At 47.8% G+C, this 26,988-nt stretch overlaps 1 protein-coding gene across 14 annotated transcripts in view; it reads right to left on the bottom strand.

Annotated features, from left to right (window-relative positions):
• Window positions 1–26,988, bottom strand: part of TRAK1 (trafficking kinesin protein 1) — a 113,470-nt gene that overhangs the window by 47,563 nt on the left and 38,919 nt on the right. For 2 of the 14 annotated variants that reach the window (XM_081825084.1, XM_081825066.1), the window contains exon 1: window positions 16,955–17,486. The exons of 8 other annotated variants lie outside the window; for them this stretch is intronic. Coding sequence is in view for 5 of the 6 variants with exons in the window: in XM_081825066.1 (XP_081681192.1) it covers window positions 16,955–17,018 (64 nt within the window). In the remaining variant the exon portion in view is untranslated. Of the gene's footprint in view, window positions 1–8,550; window positions 8,821–16,954; window positions 17,487–26,988 lie in introns of those variants that run through there. 4 more of the 14 variants (XM_081825099.1, XM_081825112.1, XM_031016975.2 and 1 more) reach the window with 3 other exon arrangements.

Genomic DNA, 26,988 nt, shown 5'->3' with positions numbered 1-26,988 from the left:
TCCTGCTCCTCCCCGTGCTCCAGCAGGACAACCGGTCCACCACTGTAAAAACTGCACCTTTCCCAGTTAGCCCTCCCTTGGAAGACAGCTAGCAGACTCCCAGACTGGGCGGATCTGGCAAAGCATTTTGATGAGGGGGACATCTTTATATTTTTTTAATTTATTTATCTGGGAGAGAGAGTGAGCAGAGCAAGCGAGAAAGAACACGAGTGGGGTGGCGGGGCAGAGGGAGAGGGAGAAGTAGGGTCCCCGCTGAGCAGGGAGCCCAACGTGGGGCTCGATCCCAAGACCCTGGGATCATGACCCGAGCCCAAGGCAGACGCTTAACCGACTGAGCCACCCAGGCGCCCTCCCTGAAGGCAGGGAGACATCTTCATTTATTTATTTTTTTTAAAGATTTTATTTATTTGACAGAGAGACAGAGATCACAAGTAGGCAGAGAGGCAGGCAGGCAGAGGGAGAGGGAGAGCAGGCTCCCCGCTGAGCAGGGAGCCCGATGTGGGGCTCGATCCCAGGACCCTGAGATCATGACCTGAGCCGAAGGCAGATGCTTAACCGACTGAGCCACCCAGGCGCCCCAGGGAGACATCTTTAAATGGCTATTCTGCCCCAGTCACCTCGGCCACACAGTGGGTTAGACACATGTGTCCCCATACTTTTTGGCAGGGAAACTCAGGCTCTGAGAAGTCAGATGAATGGCCTAAGGCCACAGCCTTTACAAGTCCTTTAGGCCCCTACCCAAGAGAAAGGAAAACCTATATCCACACAAAACTTGTACACAAATGTTTACGGCAGCCTTACTCATGATAGCCAGAAGTGGACACAAACCCAGATGACCCTCTCCTGGTGAACGGATAAACAGAACGTGGTACGTCTGCCCCCCTGGAGAGCTACACAGCCTTCCTTCAAGAGGAATGAAGGACTGGAACACACAGCAAGTGATGTACGCTCAGAAGCAGCCCGAAACAAAAGACCATACCCTGCAGGATGCCTTCCTATGCAGTATCCAGTACAGGCAAATGAGACAGAAAGGAAGCAGCTTAGTGGTGGCCGCGGCCGGGAGTGGGAATGGGACTAGCTGTGAGCGGGCATGAGGGAGCTCACACAGGGAGGGCATACACATGTTCTAAAGCGGGACTAGGGTGATGGTTATACAACTCTGAGAATTTCCTCAAAAGCATTACACGGGGGGCGCCTGGGTGGCTCAGTCGGTTAAGGGTCTGCCTTCGGCTCAGGTCATGATTCCAGGGTCCTGGGATCGAGCCCCTCGTCGCGCTCCCTGCTCAGCGGGGAGCCTGCTTCTCCTTTTCCCCCTATTGTGCTTGCTTGCTCTCTCCCTGTCAAATAAATAAAATCTTAAAAAAAAAAAAAAGCATTACACTGTCCATTTAAAGTAGCTGAGTTTTACAGTCTGTAAGTTATACCTCAATATTTTAAGTTACCAAACAACACGTAAGTACATATACTGGGACTACATAGACTGTTCCAAACACTGCCCCACTACGTGGCAGTGTAAAAGCCTTCTTTTGTTACCTCGATCCCTGACCGAGCCTTCCCCAGACCACAGTGGTGCGCTCAGACAGCAAGTGATTAGCAACAGCAATCCCCCACTCCAAACCCGCCAAGGCACACAAATGTACTTTTACTTAGATGACTTCCATTTAAATTTGCTCAGGGGATACATCTGTAAGGAAACCGAGAGCCACCTCAGTCCAGTTTTTGAAAAGAGGGACTCTTTCACACAGGACTCTGGGATCATGACCTGAGCCAAAGGCACACAATTCATGACCACCCAGGTGCCCGGTTGAATGTAATTTTTACAAATGGCCCACGTCCCCTCCCACCTGGGCTATGGAAGTCACCCGAAGGCAGAGGAGTCTTATTTGGGGACCAACACATAATTGATACTCAAAAAAATAGGAAGATTTTGTTTTCTCCCAGACCAGTCTTTGGAAAGAAAGGCTCGTGTCTAACCGACACCCCAGACAGGGGTGAAAACATAAAAGCCCCAGTGTATATCTTGTCACCGCAAGAGAAGCAAATGTCCCAGAGAATCGCCTCCCCCTCCCTCCCAGCTCCCTGGGGGGTGGGGGCGGGGAGGAGAGAAGCCATCTGGAAAAGGGCAGTCTCAAATCCAATGTGACCCAAAGGGATGATGAAGGAAACTGCTGAGAAAGAAGCAGAGTTCAAAGGAAAGGCATCAACTAATAAGCAGCCGTGGTCTCAAGCCAGAAGCAAATGGGTTGACCGAGGCCGCCACTCCTCTCAGTGCAAGGTGCTGGTTTGTCACCGCAGCCTCGGAGCTGGTCTCAGGGACGGAGTGGTGGCAGAAGCCAAGCCCACTACAACAGCAGTCTGTCCGGCCACCGCCAGCGTGGCGCCCGGTCTGTGCGCTGGGGGGTGGGAGACGGGCAGCACTGCCAAGAGCACAGACCTGACAGTACAGTCTGGCTACATTTAGCTGCTGTTTTACTGGCTCACCTTCCCTTCCGAGGTCGGCTGAGAGCAGAGCACCACGGCAAGCTCCTGAAGAGGCAGGGAAGAAGAAACGAAACGACGGCTGAGTCTCTGTAACAAACATGCCAGCTGCTACCCTGGCCATCTTACAATGGACCCAGCACAACTCCATGACATAAATATGATCCCCATTTAACACACCAGACAGGGAGAGAGGCCAAGTGGCTTGTCCATGGACATAACCACGGACTACTGGATGCCATAATCATCCACCCCACCCTAGGCTGGAACACTCAGTGTTGATCTCTGGTGTCCTTCCATCATTGGGATATTTAATGAGGGCTAACTTGGTGGTTAGCAATGGCTCACTGATGACTGCTCACCACACGCTGGTAGTCTGCCAAGTGCTGGAGGGCTACCATCTCCTTCGGCGTTTATATTCATCCTAGGAGGAAAGCATTACTCCTGTCCACCCTTTAGACGTGAAGAAACTGCCCAAGGTCACAGAGCTATCATGGGAGGCCCTGATCGGTGTGACCCCCATGTTGGCACACTTAACCCTACCCCATCTGCTGAGCAAATACATGAATCTCACTCTTAAGCAGGTAAGATACTTGCATAAATGGGCATAATAGAGAAGAGCAAGCAGGAAGTGCCAGGTGAGAGATGCTGTTGGGAGTTCAGATACAAGAAGACTGGGGATGGCAAGGGGTCGGGGACAGGGGCCAGAAGTGGACAGAGCAGCAAGGGGACCCTGAAAGAACACAGGCCCTAGGTGAGCCTTGTCCCTGACCAGCCCTGGGGTTATGCTGGTAGCTGCACCCCAGGAAGAGGACCACCCTGAGCAACTGACATCACTGGAGGCCTGCATGGGGTGGCCGTGGGTACCACCAACCGAAGCCCAGGCTGGAGACCAAGGTCGTGAACATCATGAGCAAACGATGCTGAGGCCACGGGTCAGCTCCTTCCTCCTGCGTGACCTACAGGAGAGAGTCCTATACGGCTCACTCACATGCTGCTGGCCATCCTGTGTCAACACAGACACCGGGGCGGGACCCTGGCGGCGCCTGCTCTGGGGCAGACATCACAACCACCTCCCATCCAGCCATTGTCCACATAGCCCAGCCCTCCACCAGCAGCCCGAGATTTCCCTCTCACACCAGAGGAATGTGCTGTTTGTGCTGCCTCTCAGGCTTCGCCTTGGAACCAGCCGGAGAACTTGAACAGCCCAGCAGGGTGCAGCTATGCACAGAGTCCCATGGGGCCGGCCCAGGGCTCCCCATCAAGCTCCAGCTAGGTTCCCACTGCCAATTGGTGTTTTCTCCATCTCTGCTTTTCCGGATGATAATTACTGGTTAGTGCTCAACACCTGAAAACTGCCCTTTGTGCAAAACACTGATGTGGCCCCTTACATCCTGGCCATCAGAGGCCGCCTCTGAGGACGGGACACAGGCTCTCCTGCAGCCCGTGGGCTCAGAACACCAAAACCTGCTTTGAGAGCGCTGGGTAAACCCCAGAGAATTCCATATGCTCTTTCCAATCCTGCCACCCTGCCAGGGATCGGGTGAGGAATCTTGCAGTTGGGTAACAGCCTCAGGAGTGTCCAGATGAGAAAACAATGACGAAATCAGGCTTCCTCAGGCACTCCCTTGAGAAAGCGGTGGGAATCTGCCGCACAGCAAACCACAAGGAAGCAACCACAGAACTTCACTCTTCGCCAGTGCTTTCCTGGCGCCGATGCCAGCGCCCTGCTTGGCACGAGGCGGCACGACCTGCGACTTCACTCCAGCAGCACTGAGCCCTGCCCCCTGCCCGCTCTCACCCTGAGCAGAGGGGCCTGGGGCAAACAAGCAGAGGCCTCCTTCAAGAACGCCACGCAGCCCGAAACGGCTTCAGGTCAATTCCGGGTCTGCGCTGTTCAGGTCCTCAGTGGGCAGAAGACACAGAGCGCAGACATTTTCTCTGCTGAGGACAGTAAGAGCCAAGCCGCCCCTCGCAGCCGCGTGGTGTGAGCAAGCTGCTTCTCCTGGGAGCCCGGTGTCCCTGTGAGCACCCACCGTGTGGGTTAGAACGATTGCATGAAATGAAGCCAGGAAGGGCCTTCGACTCCATTAGCTTCGTGCCTGGCTGGGCTGGCAGGCAGACCCCGGGCAGGGTGACGGAACCCTGGACAGCGACAACCCAGCTCAGCCTCAGGTGATTTGACTGCAAATGGGAGTAGCATTTATTTCAAAGGCTGTTTTGAAGGTTAAAGGGTGACTATCACCCCCACAAGGTGACCGGAAGAGAATGTCTCCTGTATCCACAGTTACCAGAGCAACCCAAATACTAAATCCATCCTTCAGTTGTCAACCAAAAGCACCGCTTTTAGATCAGTTAACAGGGAAGAAAACCACCTAAACCAGTTCAGAATCCAGGGAACAGTTATGTCCACATCCTGCACATAATTTCATTATTCAAGAGCACTTCTCTTCCACACACTGGACTTGCTTCCCATTAACTCAAGACACAGGTGTTATGACAGCGACTTGCTCTGGGACACAGGACTGGCCACAGAAACCAAACCTGCCAGACCAAAACTCCATCTTCTGGTCTATGCCCCAGACTTCCTTCAGGCTGGGAGCCAGTCTTGTGAATTTGATTTTACAAAGAAAACAGCACCTTGGCGATAAAGTGTCTTCTTTTGAGCTTACTGTCCTGAAATTATTATTATTATTTTTTTTAAAGATTTTATTTATTTATTTGAGAGAGAGAATGAGGGAGAGAGCATGAGAGGGGGGAGGGTCAGAGGGAGAAGCAGACTCCCCGCCGAGCAGGGAGCCTGATGTGGGACTTGATCCCGGGACTCCAGGATCATGACCTGAGCCGAAGGCAGTCGCTTAACCAACTGAGCCACCCAGGCGCCCCTGAAATTATTATTAACACTTCACCCCTCCAGGACACCTATAAACATTTCACTGGAGAAAGGAAGGAGATGGGATGGGAAGGAGCAAAAGAGAATTTAAATCCATCATGAGATGGCAAATATAGAGCAGTGCCCCCCTTGAATGTGATCTTAAAGTAGGGGACCTGTGTTAGGGGATGCCAACAAAGACATGTGACCACCATCAGTTGACCTGAGGGTTGGACCCGGGCACTCGGAGGCTCCCCATACCCTCTTTGTCCTTGGAATGTGGGTTCCGCTTGCCCTTCCTGCTTCCAGAGGCTGCTCCAAGGTCACAGCCTGGAGATGGTGATGTGGTGTTGAGAACACCTGTGCAGTATACATGATTGAACTCAATTAAGGCCTCTTTATAAACTTCTAAGGTTTGGCAGGCAGGTGTGGGGATCCACTGTCTTTCAGCTACCCAAGGCAAGCCTCCTATGAAAGTTCTCTTTGCTTATAAAACCTGCCACCTACCCATCTGGAGTGGCCTGCCTCCTTCTTCATCTCTCCCCTACCCACGGGGAATGGGGGCGGGTTTCAGATTACACCCAGGAAGCTCCAGATGGGGCTGCGAACCAACACCCATGGTTATCTATGAAATGTGGACCAGCACAGGACAACATACATTGGAATCAGCCAGAGGGCGTGTTAAAACCCAGTCTGCCGGGCCCCACCCCAGGGTGTCTGGCTCAGCAGGTTTGGGGCAGGGCCCGAGAACGTGCATTGCTAACACAATCCTGGGTGATGCTGATGCTGCCAGGCAGGGACCGCACTTTGAGAACTGCTAGCAAAATGGTTTAAGAGCAGAGGGTCCTTGAGCCGTTCTACACAGGTTGAAATCACTTACTAGCTCTACGACTCTGGACAAGGTCACGTAAGTTTCCTCTTATAAAATGGAAATTATAACAGCACTTAACCTCATATGGTTGTGTTAAGGATTAAATGCACAAATCCATATAAAGTACTTAGAATGTAAGTACACGACAAACACAGGGTCTCATCATCATCATCTGGCTCACAGTTTTTTCCTTAAGGTTAAAAATATGGATACAGGAAATATTTGCAATACAAAATGTTTTTCTTCTCTTGACTAGACTGTAAGACACTGCTCCAGAACCTTGTGTAGCCTTTAATTTAGAATCCTATGGTTCAATGACTGGTTTCTAAAATCATCTTACTATGCTTTACGGCGACTGCTCATCCCACACTTTCATCTGCACAGGAAGCCCCGAAAGATCTTGTTAAAAGGTGGGTTGTGACTCAGTGGGTCTGGGGCCCGAGAGTCTGCATGTCTAACCAGTTCCCCGGTGATGTGGGCACACGGGCCACACGCTAGGGTTCCACAGCTGTAAGGGACATCAGCTGATCCAGGTAAACCTACAAGAGCACACGGATGCCTTTCTCCTGAGCATTTTCAGGAACCTGACTAATGCACAGTCCCCATCGACCAGCCACTTCTCCTTTCACCTCCACCGTCTCCTTTGTGAAAGGGTCAGGTCAGACACCGGGCCTCAGCATGGAGTTCCCTGGCTCTCTCCTGCTGTTCCCTTTCCCTGCTTTCTCCCATGTAATGCTTCTGACAGTCCTGTAGGTAAAATGGGAATATTTTCAGGACAGAAACCTCAAAAGAAAAACCCTGTTGCTATATGGCCGACTATAAATAATTTTTAAAATAAAAGTTATGTTGAGACATGAAAATAGAGAAGAATTTTGAAAAGGTATTCACATTGTTTTTACTCAAGACCTAAAGAACATGCACGCACTCACTGTTTAAACATCCAATTGCACCCCAAAAATCCCTTTCCCTGGGATTTCTCTGGGTTGTGGGCAAAAGCCAAAGAAGCCCAACTAGGAAATTCACACCAAGCCTTTGGGCCTATTGTTAATTTAACACTCTCCCACTTGTCCAAAAGCAGCATCCCTCTGATAGAGCCCGATGGTGGGTTCCCAAGGTGACTTCAACATCAGCCTTTTCTATCTGGAATACTTTTCTATTTGGAATAATCCTAGGGGCACCTGAGTGGCTTAAGCATCGGACTCTTGATCTCCGCTCAGGCCTTGACCTCAGGGTTGTAAGTTCAGGCCCCAGCATGGAGCCTTTAACCAATTTGGGGCACCTGGGTGGCTCAGTCAGTTAAGCGACAGACTGTTGATTTCAGCTCAGGTCATGATCTCAGGGTAATGGCTCCCCGCTCAGCAGGGAGTCTGCTTGAGATTCTTTCTGCCCCTTACTACCCATCCCCTGCCCCGCCACCACTTACTCTCGCTCTCAAATAAATTCAGAAGGAGGGAGGGAAGGAAGGAAGGAAAGAAGGAAGGAAGTGAAGGAAGGAAGGAAGGAAGGAAGGAAAGAAAGAAGAAAAAAGAAAGAAAGAAAGAAAGAAAGAAAGAAAGAAAGAATCCTAAGTTTTTTAAAAAAAAAATCCCTATTTAAGGTCGGTGATTAATGATTTTTTAAAAATAACACCAGCACACTATAGGAAATAAACAAACTGAGGGTTGCTGGAGGGGAGGTGAGGAGAGGGAGGGGGTAACTGGGTGATGGGCATTAAGGAGGGCGCGTGATGGAATGAGCACTGGGTGCTGTAGTATGCAACTGATGATTCACTAAATTCTACCCTGAAACTAATAATACACTGTATGTTAATTAATTGAATTCAAACGTAAAAAATAACAAATAAATAAAAATAATGCCAGGACAAAAACATACTTTATTTAATAATGACTCAGTCTCTTGCCCAAAACCCATTCAGCCACAAGAAAACGACTAAACCTCTTAAAAAAGAGGACTGGAATGCCACAACGGGAAAAACAACCAACTAGACAACTACTGTTATTTACAATAACATGAATGAATTGGTTAAGCAACAGAAACCAGACAAACTAATGCCCACTATTTGATTCCAGCTACATAGAGCAAGAACAAAGGAGCAGACAGATCTAAGGTGACAGAAGCCAGGACAATGGTCTCCCTCCTGGGGTGCGAGGGGCCTTCTCAGGGTGCTGGACATGCTGTCTGTGGTTTTACACGGGGGTCATTACATGCCACTGACCATGTGAGATCTATGTACTTGAAGTGACACCTCAATAGGAAAATAGAAGAGTGCTGTGAGATCAGTAGACATTAACAGGGAAAGGCTCAGATCTGAACAAAGTACAGAATTTACCCTCTTCCAAGAGGTCCAGGCTTTCATGCTGCTCACGGGAGAGCTTCCTCTCTTCATCCTGGTAGTCATACTCAAAATGCTCTTCTTCCCTTCCCACGTCTCTCAGGGACATTGCTGAAGTCACCCCAAAGCCCAAACATTGCCCTAAGGGTCGGTTCTTGGGGTAGGTCCCAGCTGTGTGCCCAGAGGAGCCATTGGAGTCCAGGCCCCTGAGGCACACGCGAGGCCCGGGACAGGGCAGAGGACATTCCCTGGCTGAGCTGGAGTGGAGGGTGTGCACAGGGAATTGGCCCAGCGTCACCCAGGACAGACCGGAAGGGGGCGGCTCCCAGGAGCTGGGAGGAGGGATGGTGTGGGGCGGGGCGGGGGAGAAGCACCTACCAGAATGGGAATGCCCTGCCTGCCCCTGGGTGACCTTGCCAGGTGCTGTGGACACAGAGGGGAGGCAGGCTGGCAGGTGCAGGGCTTTAGGTTAAGCTCTCCACCTCCAGATTCTTCTCCCCACTCTTCCTCCCCCCAGAAGCAATGAGGAATGGTAGCACCCTGGAAGTTTCATAGCAACTGCACAGGGCAATACCAAACAAGCCTTAAGCAGTACACCTATCTCAAGGTAGGATTCCAGCAGAGGAGCCGCCCTGGTGAATAATTGCCCAATGCCCTCAGATTAGAGAAGTTTGGTGGGCACACTCCAGAAGCTGAGACCAATCTGCCTTTTTTTTTTTAAGATTTTATTTATTTGAGGGGTGCCTGGGTGGCTCAGTCGTTAAGCATCTGCCTTCAGCTCAGGTCATGATCCCAGGGTCCTGGGATCGAGCCCCACATCGGGCTTTCTGCTCAGCTCCCACTCCCCCTGCTTGTGTTCCCTCTCTCTCTGTGTCTCTCTCTGTCAAATAAATAAATAAAATCTTTTAAAAAGATTTTATTTATTTGAAAGAGAGCATGAGCAGGGGAGAGGGGCAGAGGGAGAGGGAGAAGCAAGACTCCCTGCTGAGCAGGGAGCCAGACACAGGGCTCTATCCCAGGACCCTGGGATCCCAGGACCCTGGGATCATGACCTGAGCAAGGCTGACGCTTAACCAACTGAGCCACCCAGGCGCCCCTGAGACCAATCTGACTTTGACAACGGCCTGACACAGTGCTGAACAGGGAAGGAAGTGATCATTCTGATTTCTAGCGGAAGGAAAAAAAGATGTGGCAGTAACCATTACCTGTTTTAAGCTTAATTCAGTCTTTCTTTGGTAATAATACATTGCATTTGCTGTTTTTAAATCTGCATTTTATAACCCCCACTCTCATCCTAAATCTGTATACTCACAGTCAGATTTACAAATTCTAATTGCTAGGATAAGGGGGAAAAAAATCTAAAGCCTAAAGCCTAATAGTTTACAATGCTGCCTGGAAGAAGAATCCACAGTTTAATTGTGTATCTCAGTACCAATTCCTCTGTACTGTTTGATTTTGCCTTTAACAGTGAAAATGGCAGGTTCTTCCATCAAACCCACTGGAAGGTGGCCCCGAGCGCTGGCCGCGAAGAACTGCAGCCCATTCTGCAATTTCTGTGCCTCACCCACCTCCCAGCTACACTGCGGCGGGTGTCCCTGCTCCTAAAAGCCACAGCAGGAGACCTATTCCAGCTCTATGCCGATTCACCTCCCCCAGGTAATGGAGAGGGAGGCTTTCAGCAGAGGCAAGACCATCATACAGAATTCTCTGCACAGGTGCAGGCGCTCGGTCTCATTCAGCTTTGGATCTGTAGGGCTGAAGATCCTGTTTTGGTAGCTAAAAATGTCTGCTACATTGAATTGCTACCTCCACAAAAACGAATATAAGACCATATGAGTGCCTCAAATAGCAAACCAGAATATAATAAAAAATGTTATTTAAAAATAAAACCCTAGAGACATATGCATTGTCTGGCTAATTTTTTGGAACCTGAAAATGATTACTACATTGTACAACATTAAAGAGATATTCTTTATAAAAAGGAAGCTTAGCAGAAATTCAGTGGCAGGGGGTTTAAAATCACATTTTGAAAATCTGCATAAGCTTTAAATACAATGTGTATGAGGACACACACTCAGGGGGGGAAAATGCCATTTAATCTCAATAAATGGTATCAAATTGGGCTTAATTCAATTCAAATGACAGTGAGTCTGAAAGCCCTGGCAAGGGAGGGAGGAAGGAAGGGAGGATGGGAGGGAGGATCTCCACCTTGTGCATTATTCATTCATCAAATATCAGACTGACTGTAAGATGTGTAGGATACTGTACTGGCCACGGTGTGTACAAATGAAAACAAAAGCTGATTTCATGTATGTGAAAATACTCTCAAGTGATGACTCATCAGCAAGTTGTTTCTACTCGGCTTTTAACTCAAATCTAGGCTATCCTTAACAAATGATGTCAAATGATGTCCATGTCTATATATATAATAAACATTGAGGACACAGCATTTTGAACACAAAACCATCCTAGACTCTTCATGTCACCCCCTATTTCTGGGTTTAGTCCTTCTTCAGGATATTCCCTGCCACCCACCCCAAATCTACCCCCCCACACGATGTTAAGGAATTCTCAAACCTTATCCACACCTGAATTCATTTCAAGGTTAAAGGCAGCAACGGGCCAAAGAACATCTTCTCTGACAGAGTAATTTCTTCAAAAGCCAAAGCAAGAAAACCTAGGAATCCCTGTGCCAAGTGGGAGATCCTGGACCTCTGGATGGAGCTCAGCCCCAGGAAGAGTCAGGGAGCAAGGATGTGTGCTGCCCTAGAGGCAAGGACCAGACACCGGGATGCCGGGGAAGAGAGGTAGGGACTGAGTTCTGGACTGCCCCTGGGAACACTGGACAGGAAGGCCGTTAAGTGGAAGGAGTGGCCTCTTACAGGGTAGAGGGGCTTCCTTCTGTGAGCGTCCCTCTCCAGACCTACTCAATATACCGTCAGAGACGTCACTGTCCCGAAGCTCTACCATGCACTGTCCCGAGAATGGCCACAAGCCACTGGGGCTATTTACGTTCAAATTTAAATTGATTAAAATTTTAAAAATCCAAAATTCAGTCATGCTAGCCACATTTCCAGTGCTCCAGAGCCCCAAGTGGCTAGTGGCTAACATACCGGACAGCACAACACAGAATGTTTCCATTGTCACAAGTACCACTGGACGGCAGCCCTCCTCCAGAGGGTGCCCCTTCGTTTCAAGATAGAGCTGTACAGGGCGCCTGGGTGGCTCAGTTGGTTAAGCGACTGCCTTCGGCTCAGGTCATGATCCTGGAGTCCCGGGATCGAGTCCCACATCGGGCTCCCTGCTCAGCGGGGGGTCTGCTTCTCCCTCTGACCCTCCCCCCTCTCATGCTCTCTCTATCTCATTCTCTCTCTCAAATAAATAAATAAAATCTTTAAAAAAAAAAAAAAAGATAGAGCTGTACACTTCCTGACCTCCATGGTCTGTGCTTCCCCTAGAGCCCCCTGCCCGCATGACCCCCACTGCACCCTCCTGCCACGAGTGCCCTTCTGCCCTCTCCTCCTGGTGCCATCCACCGTGCAGCCTTCTCTCAGTGCTCCAAGCACCCTCCTCCTGCCACTTCTTGGTCCCGTTGTTGCAGAGCCCCCATTACTGAGGGTTATGGTCCAAGGACCTCACTTATGCCATTAAAAATAAATAAATAAGAGAAACATCATGCTCCAAAACCTGGGATCTGGGCTTGCATCGACATCTGAGGGAGGACATTACCTCTACTTTCCCAAAGCCAGTCAAAAGAATGGACAGTTACATTATGCATTTATACTTCTTCTTTTTTTTTTTTTTTTTTTTGTAAGTCACTTTTACACCCATTCAGAAGGGTGCTGTGTCTGGAAAGGGAAAAGCCATCCTCCGCTTCCAAAGGTGCATCCCACAATAAACACAAGATGAACACATGGGGCCTGTTTGCATTGTGCAGGAACATTAGAAAATCATCTTGAAACCTAGGAACAGCTTTTCAATGAATGCTCAAAATACCTCCAACAAAACTTTACTCCCAAGCTAGCCACCCCCCACCTTGGGGTGGCATTTTAGAGGTCACTGCAGTCAAGCGAGTACCAGAGCACGCGTGACAGCCCCCGTGTATCGTCACGGACTTTTCACTATGGAGTAAGAAGCCCAAGGAACAACATCCTCAGCCATCCACCGGAGCCTCCCCGTGATGAGATCAGCCTGAGTGAGACCACCCCGTGCCCCAACACTCACGTCTGCAATGTTGTACAGCAGGCAATGAGGGTGCATGGGTACAAGAGAAACTAGCAAGAAACAGGTGGTAAAGTATATACCTTGGGGCGCCTGGGTGGCTCAGTCGGTTAAGCGTCTGGCTTTGGCTCAGGTCATGATCCCAGGGTCCTGGGATCGAGCCCCGCATCGGGCTCCCTGCTCGGCGGGAAGCCTGCTTCTCCCTCTGACCCTCCCCCTTCTCGTGCTCGCTCTCTCACTCTCTCTCTCAAATAAATAAATAAAATCTTAAAAAAAGACACTACACCTTGTTCAAAATGCCACTCACCTTCTGAAAGGGATTTTTAAAAAGAACTTACTAACTAGACTATTTCTAAGAAAATAAAATTAAGCACTGGCCTAGAACATCACAGTTTACAGAAAGCTTTTACAGTTGACCCTTGAACAACATGGGTTTGAACTGCGTGGGTCCACTTATATGTGGATTTTTTTTCAATAAATGCTGTACAGTACTGTGAATATATTTTCTCTTCCTTATGATTTTCTTAATAACATTTTCTTTTCTCTAGCTTACTTTATTCTAAGAATACTGCATATAATATATACAACATACAGAACATGTCAATCAACTGTTTATGTTGTTGGCAAGGCTTTTGGTTGACAGTAGGCTATTAGTAGTTTTGAGGGAGTCAAAAGTTCTACACAGATTTTTTTATTGTGTGGGGGGGTCAGTACCCCCAACCCCCACGTTGTTCAGGGGTCAACTGTGCTTTCAACAACTCTTCACTATGGCTCTGGTCAGTGTGGCTATCCCCACTTTCCAGACGAGGCATCTGAGTTGACAGAGGCTCACAGAGGTCCCAGGATGTGCCCAAACCACATGGCCATGCAGAGTGCAAAACGGGCCTCAGACAGAAGCTCCAGGCCAGTGCCCTTTCTGGTGATCTCCATACTTCTAGAGTCATTACAAAAGTACACTCTCTTTAACTTAAAGACATACACTTGAACGCAAGCCTTTTTAAATATTGAAAAGGCCTCACAGTTTTTAAAAGCATACTTTAAAAAAAAAAAAAGTGACCAGCATAGCCAAGAAACAACAGGAGATTCTGTGACAGACCTAAAGAATTACTTTCCAGACCAGCTGGGGCTGGTCTCCACTGACATTGGCACAGTTTCCCAAACCCGCCTGATGTAAAGAATCACCTAAAGCACGTGCTAAAAATTCAGATTTCTCAGGACCTCTCTGGATCTGGAGTAAACCCAAGAATCTTCTTTTTAAATAAGTGGGCGATTTTCATAATCTACCAGGCTTTGGGGGGTGGTGGGGGGGACACAACCATTGTAGGTAGCCAGGACCCCGTCTGACACTACACTTTAAACTATAGGCACCAGTTTATCTGCGCAAATTCCGCGAAGGCCATGCTATATGGTGTTGAGAGCTGGCTGTCTCTAAAAATGACCTTAAGATACTGGGCAACCAACCCCTCCAATTTCTTATTATTCTAAGCCCCTACCCCTTGCCCCCGTTACACCCTCTGGGGTCTTATTGCTTTTGGCTGGGGCGATGGGGAAGATGGTGTGTACGATTCTATAACTAAGACTGAAAAGGTGAAGGATACAGTCCTTCGACACCAAATAAAGCTCTCCTAAACATCAGAGAGAAAAGAGAACAGCAGCTATTTTTTCATTCCAATTTTAAAAGAGGGGTCTATATATATATATTACTTGTCAGTGCTAACCCTGCAATGTAAGTGTGAGTCAGTAACTCTGACATAAATGATGATTTTGCATCTTTTTCAAAACATTTGACTCATCTTTTGTTATTAATATGGAAAGTTCCCTGGAAGTTTCCCTCATAACCGATTCCAATGCCAAATGATAAGAGAGACAAAGCAGTGCTGTGTTGTCTACTCCTACCTGGCCTTCTCACCACCCAGTAGGTCAGGACTGGGAGATGAAAGGGCTATTTCATTTGCAATTTTAAAGATGCATATATAAACAAAGGCAAATTGCATTTCCAGACCAACTGCAGAGGCCAGCAAAGAATCCAACTAGTGGGAGAAATGAGTAAAGGAGTTGACTACAAAATTAGCATTTACTTGAAATCCCAATCCCCTGGGTTTCCTAAGCTAAATGATTTCTGGGTTTCTGTCCCCTGTTTTGCTATTTTAAAAATGGGATTATGAAAATGCCAGTTGTCCTAGTAAATTCTGTCCCAGTGGCCCTCTCCCCTTCATCCAAACTGGAATGGAGGGTAAAGGCAAGTATTTTGCTCAACACACACTCAGAGAGTAACTGCAATCAACATTGATTTACCCTTGGACAGATGAGTCGCCTCTCCTTCCATTTTCCTTTCGGTTGCAAGAAGAGAGATCTGGCTGCCTCCAGGCCCAAAAGACTCAACTGTGAAATGGCTGGGTAAGAAAATCCTTCTGACAGACACCCAGATAAGAGTCAGCCAGCCTCCTCTCACCCCTCAGACTGACTACCACCAGCGACTGGCTTTATTCCCAAGGACGAGGGTGTAAAGAGAGCTGGACGGTGTAGCAATTGGGTCAAGACAATAAGAAACCTTCCTCCCCCACTTCTGGAGGGATCCTCAGGAGCCATGGCCACACCCAACTCCTCAGCAGTCTGGGACAGGCACTCTGCTGGAACTTATGCTCCCCATTCCAGTGATCCAACACAGGTCCATACTTTAAAAAGTTAGGGACGGCTTGCTCAGTGAGTCCCAAATCACCAAGGAAACTCTACAAATTCAGTGACAGTTCTGAAAAGAAGCATCCCTATCATTGCCTCTTGGAGCAGGGTAACAGGATGGGAACTTGCTTCAAGAACGATATATCCAAACAAGAAAAAGGATCCAGCCACCTTTTCCCCAAAGACCCTTGGAGCTGCCCACCACCACCATTACTCAGGATATTTAAAAACTGCACATGGACTCCACATGACACCATCCTCACCTAATGCTGGGGGACAGTGGGGCTCAACTGGGGAAGTTTCTCAGCACAGTTACATACCCACCCACCATCCCCGAGGAAACCTCTCAGTCCCTCTCCTGTTGGTCAAGGCAGAAACCAGCAGACAAGAGATAATTATGTAGCTCCTCAGCTTACTGGCAAGGCCAGCTCCCAGCCTGCTACATCATTCAGGTTTATCAAATGTGGTCATGGTTAGCGCAGTCTCAAACTCCTGATTCAATTAAGAAACAGTTAACCTTAGGGAACATAGCATCACTAGGGACCCAACCCTCAGACTGTACATATTGTGTTCTTTTCGGGGGGGGGGGGGGACATGCAAAAGACATGTGATTTGAGGGTCATTTTGAAGAAGAAATTAAAGAAGACAGATCCACTTTGTCCCACATGATTCTGAGGCCCAACACCACAGGAGCCTAAGGGCCCTCTCCTGTGGCCTCTCTGAGAACGCACCTCAGTGCTATTTTCCAGGTACCCGAAACCTCCCGAGGCTGTCCGGCCACACAAACTCCACCCAGTCTCCTCTGGAATGTGCCACACCCTCCCTGCACAAACTGAGCCTGTGACCGAAGGAGACAGTCTCTCCTGCCCCTCCCAACTCTCCCCACCCCCATAGCTCGGTGGGATCCCACCCGCAAAATTCATTTGAATTGCCTGCCAGGTGGGAAGCTGCTTCTGCATTTTCTCCAGCCTCCCCCACGGGCCCCCAGGTCTGGGCTCGGGAAAGGGAGGATTCTTCCAGGCCTGCTGCCAACAGTCCAGAGAGCCACCTCCTGAATATACTACTCCCAGCCCCATTAATAGCAGAGAGGTCACTGAACACATCTCCCCTTGCACACACGCACGCACGCACACACACACACACACACACACACACACCCTTGCATGCACATCAACACCACACTCACGCCTCACCCTGGAGAGAATTCAATCCAAGAGAAGTATAATGCTCACAAGCGCTGCACACCAACACCATCTGCCCTTCGGAGCAGGGAGCAGAGACCGACTAAGCGCAGAGGAGTCCCCAGGAGCCCTGCCCACCTGCCATCTCGTCCACCATGCCTTCACGACTGTCAGAGCCATGCATGCCTGCAGTGCTGCTGGTTCCCATGCCCCCCCCACCGCCCAAGTCCCCAGGAGAGGTTTCAGGACCACCACCCCACCCCAGAGGGAGACAATGCCCCTACACATTCCTGCTCTGTTTCGCAGGGGGCCATAATTACCGTCCGAGCATTCTTCATAATACCAGTCTAGTTCATAATAATCCGCTTCAATAAATTTCTGCATAGTCAGTATTCTCGCAGAGGAAAGAACGGACTTCACAGCGCCATCAACATCAAGTAAAACACTGCCATGCCTCCCTGCCCTTCCAGAACACCGGGCAGAAGAGCATCCTGAAACACACCGGAATTAAGCCGTGCATTCTTAATGCCAGTCTGCAGCCGAAACAGAAAAGAGGCCCTGAAAAGCAGAATTCTGGTGGGGCAGGGACAGGAGGAGCAGAAAGAGAGGCAATTTGCAGAGCTATTGGAGCCCCCAGCAGCGCTGCTAATAAGGCAGCAGCCTCCAGCCGCCCTGAATGGGAGTATCCGTTATCGTCCTATCCAGACGCGAGGAGGGTGACGTCAGGGACACACACCACCACCGGGAGGTCTCACTCGAGCCTCGCCTCCTGCTCTTGCCTCCCGCTCGCTGATCATCTTTCAATCTAACAGTTGCCATAGAAACTGGCCAGCTCTGAAAAATGATGCAGAGATGAAGGAAATGTCTTCCAAGGATGCTGGGAGCAGGGGCTGGGAGGTGCCACCCAGGGAGAAAGGAGGGTGCGGGCAGGTGGGGGCCGGGGGTCTTGCCACCATCATCACTTCCAACAAACCTAAGGACAAGAATATCTGCTGGGTTCTGGGCCGCTACGGAGTCTGCACTTGAAAAATGCCACCTTCTAAAATCTGCAACCATTACTTTTGGTTTTCTTTCGCCAACCTGATTTAATACATTAAACACCTTTCCTTAACATTTTTGACCACCACCTAAAGGAAATGTAAATTACTCAGAAAATGGAAATGTTTTCACTGAGATGCAGTTCTGCTCCCCTGCTCATGCCTTTGCTCAAACTTCTGGGAAAACAGCCTGCAATATACGAACAGGGGAGAACGCCATCACAAAGGGGCCCAGGCAATGTGATAGGCTGTTTCATGGACACTCACGTGTGTGATCCAAGTACAAACAACAGAAGGCAACAGCCCAACTGCAAAATGGTGTGGTCGCCTCTAGGGAGGAAGGAAATGGGGGCTTTGCAACTGTCCTTATAAATGCATCGGTAATGTGCTATTTCCTAAAGAAAAAAAAAATGGAGTTACCATTTATTAGTTCTAAGTGTTTGGTATGTTTTAAATATCTCATTAAAATGAGTAATGGATAATTAGACAGATTTTGTACTATAGGTAACTCCATCCCTTAAACCAGGGTTTCTCAACCTCAGCGCTACTGACACTGAAGATCAGATCCTTCTTTGCTGTGGGGCTGTCTGGTCATTGCGGGGGGTAGGGGGATTAGCAACACCCCTGGCTTCTAGCCACTTAGATGCCAGGAGCATCACCCTCTCTCTCTCTTTCTCTCTCTCTCCTTGTCAATGTAAGGACCAAAAATGTCTCCAGACACTGCCAAATATCCTCTGGAGGCAAAAATCCCTCTCGAAAACCAATGCCCTAAAACAAAACTACCTACCGAACCTCACCAGCCTGTTGGCTGAATACTGTAACTATCTGCTGCCGTCAGCAGCAGCAGCATGGACTTTGATGGGTTTTTCTCTTAATTTGCTACTCAAGACCATGTAATTTGTGAACGAGTAATAGTAAAAGGTCTCTTTTCCACTACCGAGAGGGCATGCTCCTTTCCTTCTACAATGACCGAACAGGGACAATTTCCGTTTATTCTTCCAGTTGCCTATGGTGCCTCGGTTAACAAACGTGGAGACGTCCGTCTAGGGCAGGGCTTCCAGGAGTTAATGTGCCTTGGAAGCACCCAGAGCTCTGGCTAAAATGCAGATTCGGATGCAGCAGGTCCGTAGCAGGCCCAAAATTCTGCATCTCTAACAAGTTCCCACAGGACGGCAATGCTGCTGGTCCCCAGACCACAGTTTCAATGGTGAGGTATGTCAATAGGATGGATAGACTGGGGAGGGTAACATATACAATGTGTGTGTGTCTCTCTCTGCATTTGAGTAAAAAATTTTTTAAGAAGAAAACTATGTTTTTGTGTGTATATATGTATATATACACACATATATATATACGTTTATAAACATACATATACACATAATTACAAACCCTATATATAGACTCTTGGGCAGAATCTGTACTACGTATAGATAGATCTATCGCAACCTTCCTAAATCATGGGAAGCAGATAAGCCTTTAATGATGCTGTGCTGTGAGGTCCCCAGAGCTGGCTTCCTGTCCCCCCGGTAGGTTCCAGAAGCTTCTCCCAGCTCCAGGTACCCCTTCCTTACTTCAGGGCCCTGTGCTTTTACCAGGCCGTGCCTGCCCACCAGCACAAGATGCCTCAAGCAGTTCTTCCCACTTGGCCCAGCCTGCACACTGTGAGAGCGTGTCCTGCCCCGAGTGGAAAGCAGGGTTCCTGCCTCTTTAGCAACATCAAATAGCAGAACCTTCTCAAGTCTCAGAAGGGGAAAGGAAAGTTAAAGGCAGCTGGTGATGAATCTTGGCTCAGGCTGTAAACAGGCTTTTGAGAAAGTTTGGAAGACGTACAGTGCCAGGGAATGGTACTGTCTCTGGTCACGCTGTTTCCCAGCTGTCATCTACACCCTGGAGGACCTACACCCCTCCCCACCCAATTCCAAATTTTTCCTGGGCAACGTAGAGAGCAGACCCTATGCCTCCTTCACCCACTTTAATCCCTGCCCTTCCCTCCCCCTGACCCCAACTTAGATACACATTTAAGATTTTCTAGGACATCTGCCTATTTAAAGTCAGCAGCCAATGATTTTAATTCTGGCTATACCTGCCCCCATTATCTGAACATATCTCTCCCTCTGGCCCTCTTATCATGTCTCTCTCTGGCAAGGACAGCACCTCTCAACAGGCCCACAGCAAACCCCCACGTGAGACGTGAGAAAAGGCTGGTGCTCCAAGGTCTTCGATGGTTAAAAGTTCCTTAGGGTAGGGGTGCCTGGGTGGCTTAGTCAGTTAAGTGTCTGCCTTCGGCTAAGGTCATGATCCCAGGGTCCTGGGATCAAGCCCCATGTCAGGCTCTCTGTTCAGTGGGGAGCCTGCTTCTCCCTCTGCCTGCAGCACCCCCTGCTTGTGCTCTCTCTCTCTCTCTGAAATAAATAAATCTAAAAAAAGTAAAAATAAATAAAGTTCCTTAAGGTGTTTCTAAAAAGATGATTCTAGGCCTCCAGTCAATAATTAACAGATTCCTCAAATATCAGCACGCTCAACAGGTTCAATCCACTATGTCTGGGGGAAAGAGTCCAATATGAATTTGCAAAATGAAGATGTAATAAACAAACAGGAAATGCAAACTCTGTAAAGCATCACAGAAAGTCAGATGAGGGTAGAGACCATTTAAAGAAAGTCATGGCACATTTCCTCCAGCACTATAAATTTTTAAAAATACTTTATTCCTAACACATCATCATAAAGGCAAAAAATAATGGATGGATGGATGGATGGATGGATGGATGGATAGATGGATATATAGACAGACGACAGGCGGACTAACAGGCACTTTAATTTCATAGTTAAGAGTGAGGGCTTTTGAAGTAAGATGGCCTGAGGTTTGGTCCAGGCTCCTCATCCACCATCTCTGTGACCTTCTTAGACACCTGAGTCTTATCTGTGAAATGAGGTGATTATAATACCTGCCTCAGAGACAAGGCGAGGTTTTAATTAATTAATTAATGGATGGCAGAGCACTCAGCACAGTGCCTGGGACAAAGTGAGTTGGCAATAAATATTAGTTTCCGATCATCTTCATCACTCAAATTCTTTAAAAACATAAATAAGCCAGTACAGGCAATTAAAAAGAGAGTACAATTCTCTAAGCTATAATTAGGGAAATGAGGTAGAATCGTCATGTCTTGGCTTGTCCCCGCATAATTAATGAAAAGGCACTGAGTTCACAGTAATAAGCGAGAATGACAGTTGGTGGGAGGCAGGGCGGGGGACGCATTTCTAAACAGTAATATATTACTGAATACAACTTACATCAAGTGCAAAGACTATACATATCCAATTCATGTCTTAAGAAAATGGGAAAGGAAACAGTGTGTATCAACAAGTACAAAGGAAAGAGCATCATTTGTGGGTGACTTCCATGGGCTTCAAGCAAGATTCAAAGTGAACATCTACACCAAAACTCCCATTTTATAGGCTCAGAAGGATAAAGCAATCCATCCACAGCTCTGCGGAGATGGTGCTGAGGTTAAGATTCAGGTGTATACCTGCCTTCAAATCCACACTTTCCTCCAAGAGTCCCATGGCCCCGAGGGTCCCAGCCTTCCCTTCCCACCCACCCACCCCCACCCCCAGCTTCCTGCAGCTGAAAAAGCAAGCTTCCCCCCCACCCCAACCCTGGCCTGGGCTGCCCCCATCACCACCCCACCCTGGGAGAATCAGGATGAGGGACAGGTCCCAGGAGCAGCCCCAGAGAAGCCACCTCTCACTCACCCTCATCACCCAATACCATTTAGGATATGCAGGCTGCACACCAGGCAGCCAGCACTTTCTAGCTCACTCATTCCTCAGACCCTGCTATCTAATCACCAGCCCCCTCGCGGTGCAGATGAGGACAGGGGACCCAGAGAGTTTAAGTCGCTTGTCCAGGACCACTCAGCAATAAGAGCATCTGGATATAAATTGGGCATGGTCCACCTCTAAAGTCTTCCCCACTTGATAATTAAGAAAACATCCAAGGATTATTTACAAATGAAATGTGAAAGGAAAAAAAAAAAAAGGGGGAGACAAAGGAGATAAAAACTCAAGTTGGCATCTCACAGCAAAAACAAATTGTGGGGGCACCTGGGTGGCTCATTCGGTTAAGCATCCCACTCTTGGTTTCGGCTCAGGTCGTGAGATCGAACCCCAAGTCAGGCTCCGGGCTCAGCAGGGAGTCTGCTTGAGATTCTCTCTCCCTCTCCCCCTGCCCCACCCACTCAGGCTCTCTCTCTCCCTCAAATAAATAAATCTTTTTTAAAAATTGTGAAGTCTTTTTTTTTTTTAAGAACAAAATAAAAAATGATCATGAAAGAATTAAATTGAAAATATCAATGGGACTTTGTGATACTAAAAAGAAATCCTATTTCCAGCTCTGTCAAGAAAGTGGCCCAGCAAGGATACTACTCCACCCATGACCAGCAGGTTAACATTCTGGTGTCCAGCTTTGGGTGAGATGTCAACAGGGCTCCTTGGAGAGCTGCTAATTCCATGCCTTGAGGCAGGAAAAATCAAGATCCACCTACAACCGCGGGCATGCAAGAAAGCAAAGATGGCTCCACAAGGTCTTCGGGGTAGAAGTGATAAGGCGCAGAAGCCAGCTTAAAAGGACAGTCAAGGGCCAGGTTGTGACAATTTGAACATCAGAAATAGAATACAGTTAATGACATTTAAAGGGAATAAGTTGAGTCTGTAAAGGCCATGACGATCAGGGAATGCCAAGACTAAAAGGGCAACCAAGTGAATGAAGCAACTGATATATAAAGGAAAGAAGATAATAGGAAGATATTTTTAATCCATCTTAAGAAGTAAGGGGAGGGTGGGCGTGTATGACTGTTCTGTATCTGCCACTAATATCTTGTGTAAAGCATGACATGAACATTTCTCTAAGTAGGGTGGCTATGAATAAGCCAACCGGATATGGAATGAGGAGGCAGGTAGGAGAACAGAAAGGCCTGACGCCGTGGTCACAGACTACACCCAGGCAGGAGGGTCAGGTCCCATGCTGCGAGGTGAGCTGTATGTTTGCTTTTGTAAAGCACTTAAGAGAATCAAATAGATTTGGTCTGCAGTGTTAGGGGAATCTAAGGCATACATTTGTGATGAGATGTAACTGTTTAAAAGAACTTAACTTCTGAGTTTCTAATTAATTAGTTCTGTGAGCATATGAATTAAATATCCATGTACATATGAATGATTTTCTATATATACCTGAACCTATACATATATGTATACATAATTTTGAATAGTTATTCAATACGTTTAAAAGATGAGTAAACACTAATAATGAACAATTAAAGCACAAATAATGCAGTTATGAGTTTGCCCCAAAGTATCTGACGTCCCGGCACTCGCCACATGCCACTTTCCTTCCTCCGTGCCCCTCGGTGATCAGCACAGGCCCCGTGCTGCCACCCACTCAAGCAGGTGGGTATAAGGATGACTCCCTGCGTGCTTCCCTCCTGCTAGGAAGGAGAACCACTCGACGGCCCCAATCCCCTCTGGAACATGCTCCCAGTCTCTAGGGCTTCCCTCCCTTCAGGAAATAGTGCGGCTGGCCTTCTGTCTGCACCCAAAGGAGGCCAGGAGCCTAAAGACAGAAAAATGGGCTTCCTGGCCTTCCATTCCAGACAGGGCTGCTGGAGCTCGAGTAAAACACAGCCTTACAAGCAGACCTTCCCTGCACCTGCTACAGAGAGGAGGCTTCTGGGGAGCTCTCTTTCCGATCTTTAGTTTTTAAAACATGGCCACTGCCAGTCACCGAGCTCCTGCGGCAGAAGGCAGGCTGTTAGCAAACAGCTTGCTGTCAGCTACCCCCCTCCCAAACCATCTCCACCTCATTGCAGGCACAGGAAAAGCAGGCGCCCATGCCACCTCCAGGGTTCTCTGGGGCAGAACAAAGCCTGGCTTTCAGAGACACATCCGAAGGCAGGGAGATGGCATTCAGCAGGGCACCGCCGAGCTAACGTGCAGCCGACCTTGATGCAGTTACTAAAATCCGAGAAGCACACGGAGAAGAAACAGCTCGCATGTGTCCCACAGTTCCCAGTTTGCTTGCTGCAGCCTTGGGGAGCTGCATGGGGCATTCTACTCCTGGGACCGACGGGTCACGGGGCTGGTGTCACAGGCTTCAAACACAAACCAGAAGCTCCACCGAACCCCGACTCTGCTCCTGCTGTGACTCGGAGCCTCTCTGGCCTGAGCGCATCCCCCAGGAGGAGCCAATGGGGGTGCGAGCTGAGCTGTCATGTCAATTTCCCACCTGAGTCTGTTCCAACTTTGTCTTAGACGTGCTGGAGTGACATGAAAAGGAAAACAGTCAATCTGTACAGAACTGCTTGCCAAGCATTTTTGGTCTTAAAAGAAAAGATACTCAGATTGGAATCTGGTTTGATGAGGAAAAAAAAAAAAAAAGCTGGCAGGTGGCAGATGCCAGAGTAAGCTCAGGGGCCACGTGGGTAGACTGCCCGCTGGGGAGGAGTCCCTGACGACCCTGCTGACCGGACCCTGCACCCGGAGCTGCAGGTACTATCAGGCAAGTCCTCCAGCTCCGCTGAGGCTTGGGCCCACACCAGGCTGGGGACGCTGTGACCAGGTGTGGCTCATGCGTGCGGAGTGCCCAGGCAGCCAGGGCCGCTCTGCTCCCACCTCTGCCCCTGCAGACACCTGGGGAGCTAACAGCAGTGCAAATGGGCCCAAGGAAGAGTCCACTCGTGTGAGGGATGAGCAAGAGAGGGGAGTGGGCACAATCCAGGACTCATTTGGATGCTCACCTGGAAACAACATGGCCCCCGGTGTTGGAATGGCAAAAGGACATGGCCAAAACGTGGGCGTTTACAGGAGAGAAATTCATGGCAACTATTTATAAATATATTGTAATGTATGCATTTTGCTATCATTTTTGTTGGCAAATGAAAATGAGAAGTTTTCCCTGGCTGTAAGATCCCTTTTCCGTCCCCAACACATCCTCCACCCCAACCCTATAATTTATCTTTCCTCCCACTCAACCCCACCCACCACACACAACACCTGGGTGAGAACAGATCCCCAGGGTTCCACAGGACACCCTTTCCCCCACATTTTCTCCTATGTCACCACCTCATGCAACTATTAACTCCCCCCTCCCCCTTTCAGAAAGTCAGCACCGGGTGTTACTTATCCATTTCATTTGTCTAGGCTCAGAGCATGTTGCAGTGCCTCTATTTTTGCTGCGCTTAGGATTTTAATCAGACGAAGGCGATCTTGGGAAGGTGGCAAAAACCAACATGATCTCTGTATTCCATATGTGGTTTTTTTGTTTTTATTTTAAAAAAGGAGAAAAACTTTAACTTAAAAACATATATCTTTTCATTTTCTCTTACTCAAGAAGGATTTATTAAACACTTATTTAACGAAAGGCACTGGGCGGAGGGCTTTGGCCCATTCAAACACAAGGCAGACGTGGGCTCTGCCCCCTTGGGATTTACTCAGTGAATACGGAAATTATTTGCAACAGCTTGTAGCCTTTTAGAACATAAGCCTTGCAGAGATCTAAATCTTAATGAGAAAAGTTCTAGGCAATTTAAAACGTGCTTAGAGAATTAGGCCAATATTTCTAGTGTTCTGAGAATTCTTTAAAATTTTCCCTAGAATTATCACCTGAGAGCAATAATAGCATTTTTATTTTAAAAAAAGCAAACACTACCTTTTTTTTTTTTAATTTATGAAGCTGGTTTTACTTTTTAACAATTTCTTAAAACTGAAAATTAAAGTCCCAAGTCTCATAATTCCTATTATACAATACAGAAAAAATACTTTAAAAGAAAATGCAATAAAACAAAAACAAGAAATAACAACAATAAAAGAACTTTGTCCTGGGATACCTTTGACAAAAGAGTAAAAATTAGCTCTCAATGACATATTTTGGAGAGTCACAGAATGTTTAATGCTGACTAATTTCCAGATAGTAAATCTGAGTCCCAAAGAGACTATGAGATTTGCTCAAGGTCACACATGGAGTTGGCAGATGAGGGAGGCGAGGCCCTCTAACACAGGGCTCACTGCTGGGTCTCTCACAACTTGTCTTCTCTAAGAACCACTCAGAAGAGGAAAACCTTCACCATATAGGGAGGTTACCTAAACCTCAAATAGACATCCCCTACTCCCACACAGATTAGCTGCATCTCTTAATCCTAGCTAAACTTCTAGAGATAACATACATTACTGTTCTCTCTCATGAAGCTTTAGGTGATCCCTGATAACACTTTGAATTAAAAAATACACATGCGCGCGCACGCACACATACAATTGAGTACTTCAATCGTATTCTTCAGGCCATTACTTATTGTCATTTTCCAAACACTCATTAATGGGTAACAACCTGTACAAGCCAAGAAAAGGGTAAGGCACTCTTCCTCAGGTGTCTTGTAAGAAAACATGTACGCCGTGTTCAGACTTCTTAAAGACCAAATACGGTGTTTTCAGACAAAGTGCTCCTGAGTACTACAGAGCCAGATTCTTGGAAATAAAAAGATTTGGTGAAAGATGAGAAGATCATAAATCAGAGCTAAAATGCTGTCCATTTTAAGTACCTCACAAGTACATAAGACCTTTTCAAACCAGATAATAAGGTCTGGGCTGCACAGTTGGTCCAGCTGGGCTCAGACCCTGTTTCTTACCCATCCTGTGTGACCCTAGGCTGGGTCCCTCTGAACCTTGGCCTCCTCGTTTTAAAAATGGGGATAAGAATAGTCTCCACCTCTGAGCACTGCAGGGGGACTCAAAGTGCCCAGAATGTAATAAACACTCAATGGATGTCCTTTTCATTTATCATTAAGCACCATCATATACAAACCATCAGCAGAAATTAGAGATGAAACCCAAAAAGAATTCTGAATCCAAAGAATGAGGGATCCACCAGTCTCTGAATCTGCTGACCATTCTTAGGTGAGGAAAACATCAGGAAGTTTATGAACTCTAAGCACCTCATGGAATGATGCCCTACTCATCCACTCACTCAACATTTATTCCTTACGGTTCCTAACGATTTCATGACTCAGTATATGCTCACCAAGAATGGGCTGCTTTTCTTGCAGTGAGTTAATATTTAAGAGTAATAATATAGTTCAAAGAATCTTAAAAACTGCCACATTTTCAAGCCGAGTAAATTTCTAGAAATATACTTGAAGGAAATGTGTTGGGTTCACACATACTGATGTAGAAGGGTGTTCGCTGGTGTGTTATCTGAGGAAAAATTAGAAACAGCCCAGATTCCCAATAACAGACCAATGATTAGATATAAATGATGGGATATTAAGCAA

Source organism: Leptonychotes weddellii, chromosome 1 (assembly GCF_054177405.1).
Source record: "Leptonychotes weddellii isolate Sample4059 chromosome 1, ASM5417740v2, whole genome shotgun sequence".
Taxonomy (NCBI): domain Eukaryota; kingdom Metazoa; phylum Chordata; class Mammalia; order Carnivora; family Phocidae; genus Leptonychotes; species Leptonychotes weddellii.
The sequence above is the reverse complement of the archived record's forward strand: the minus strand, read 5'-3'. Positions and strand labels throughout refer to the sequence as shown.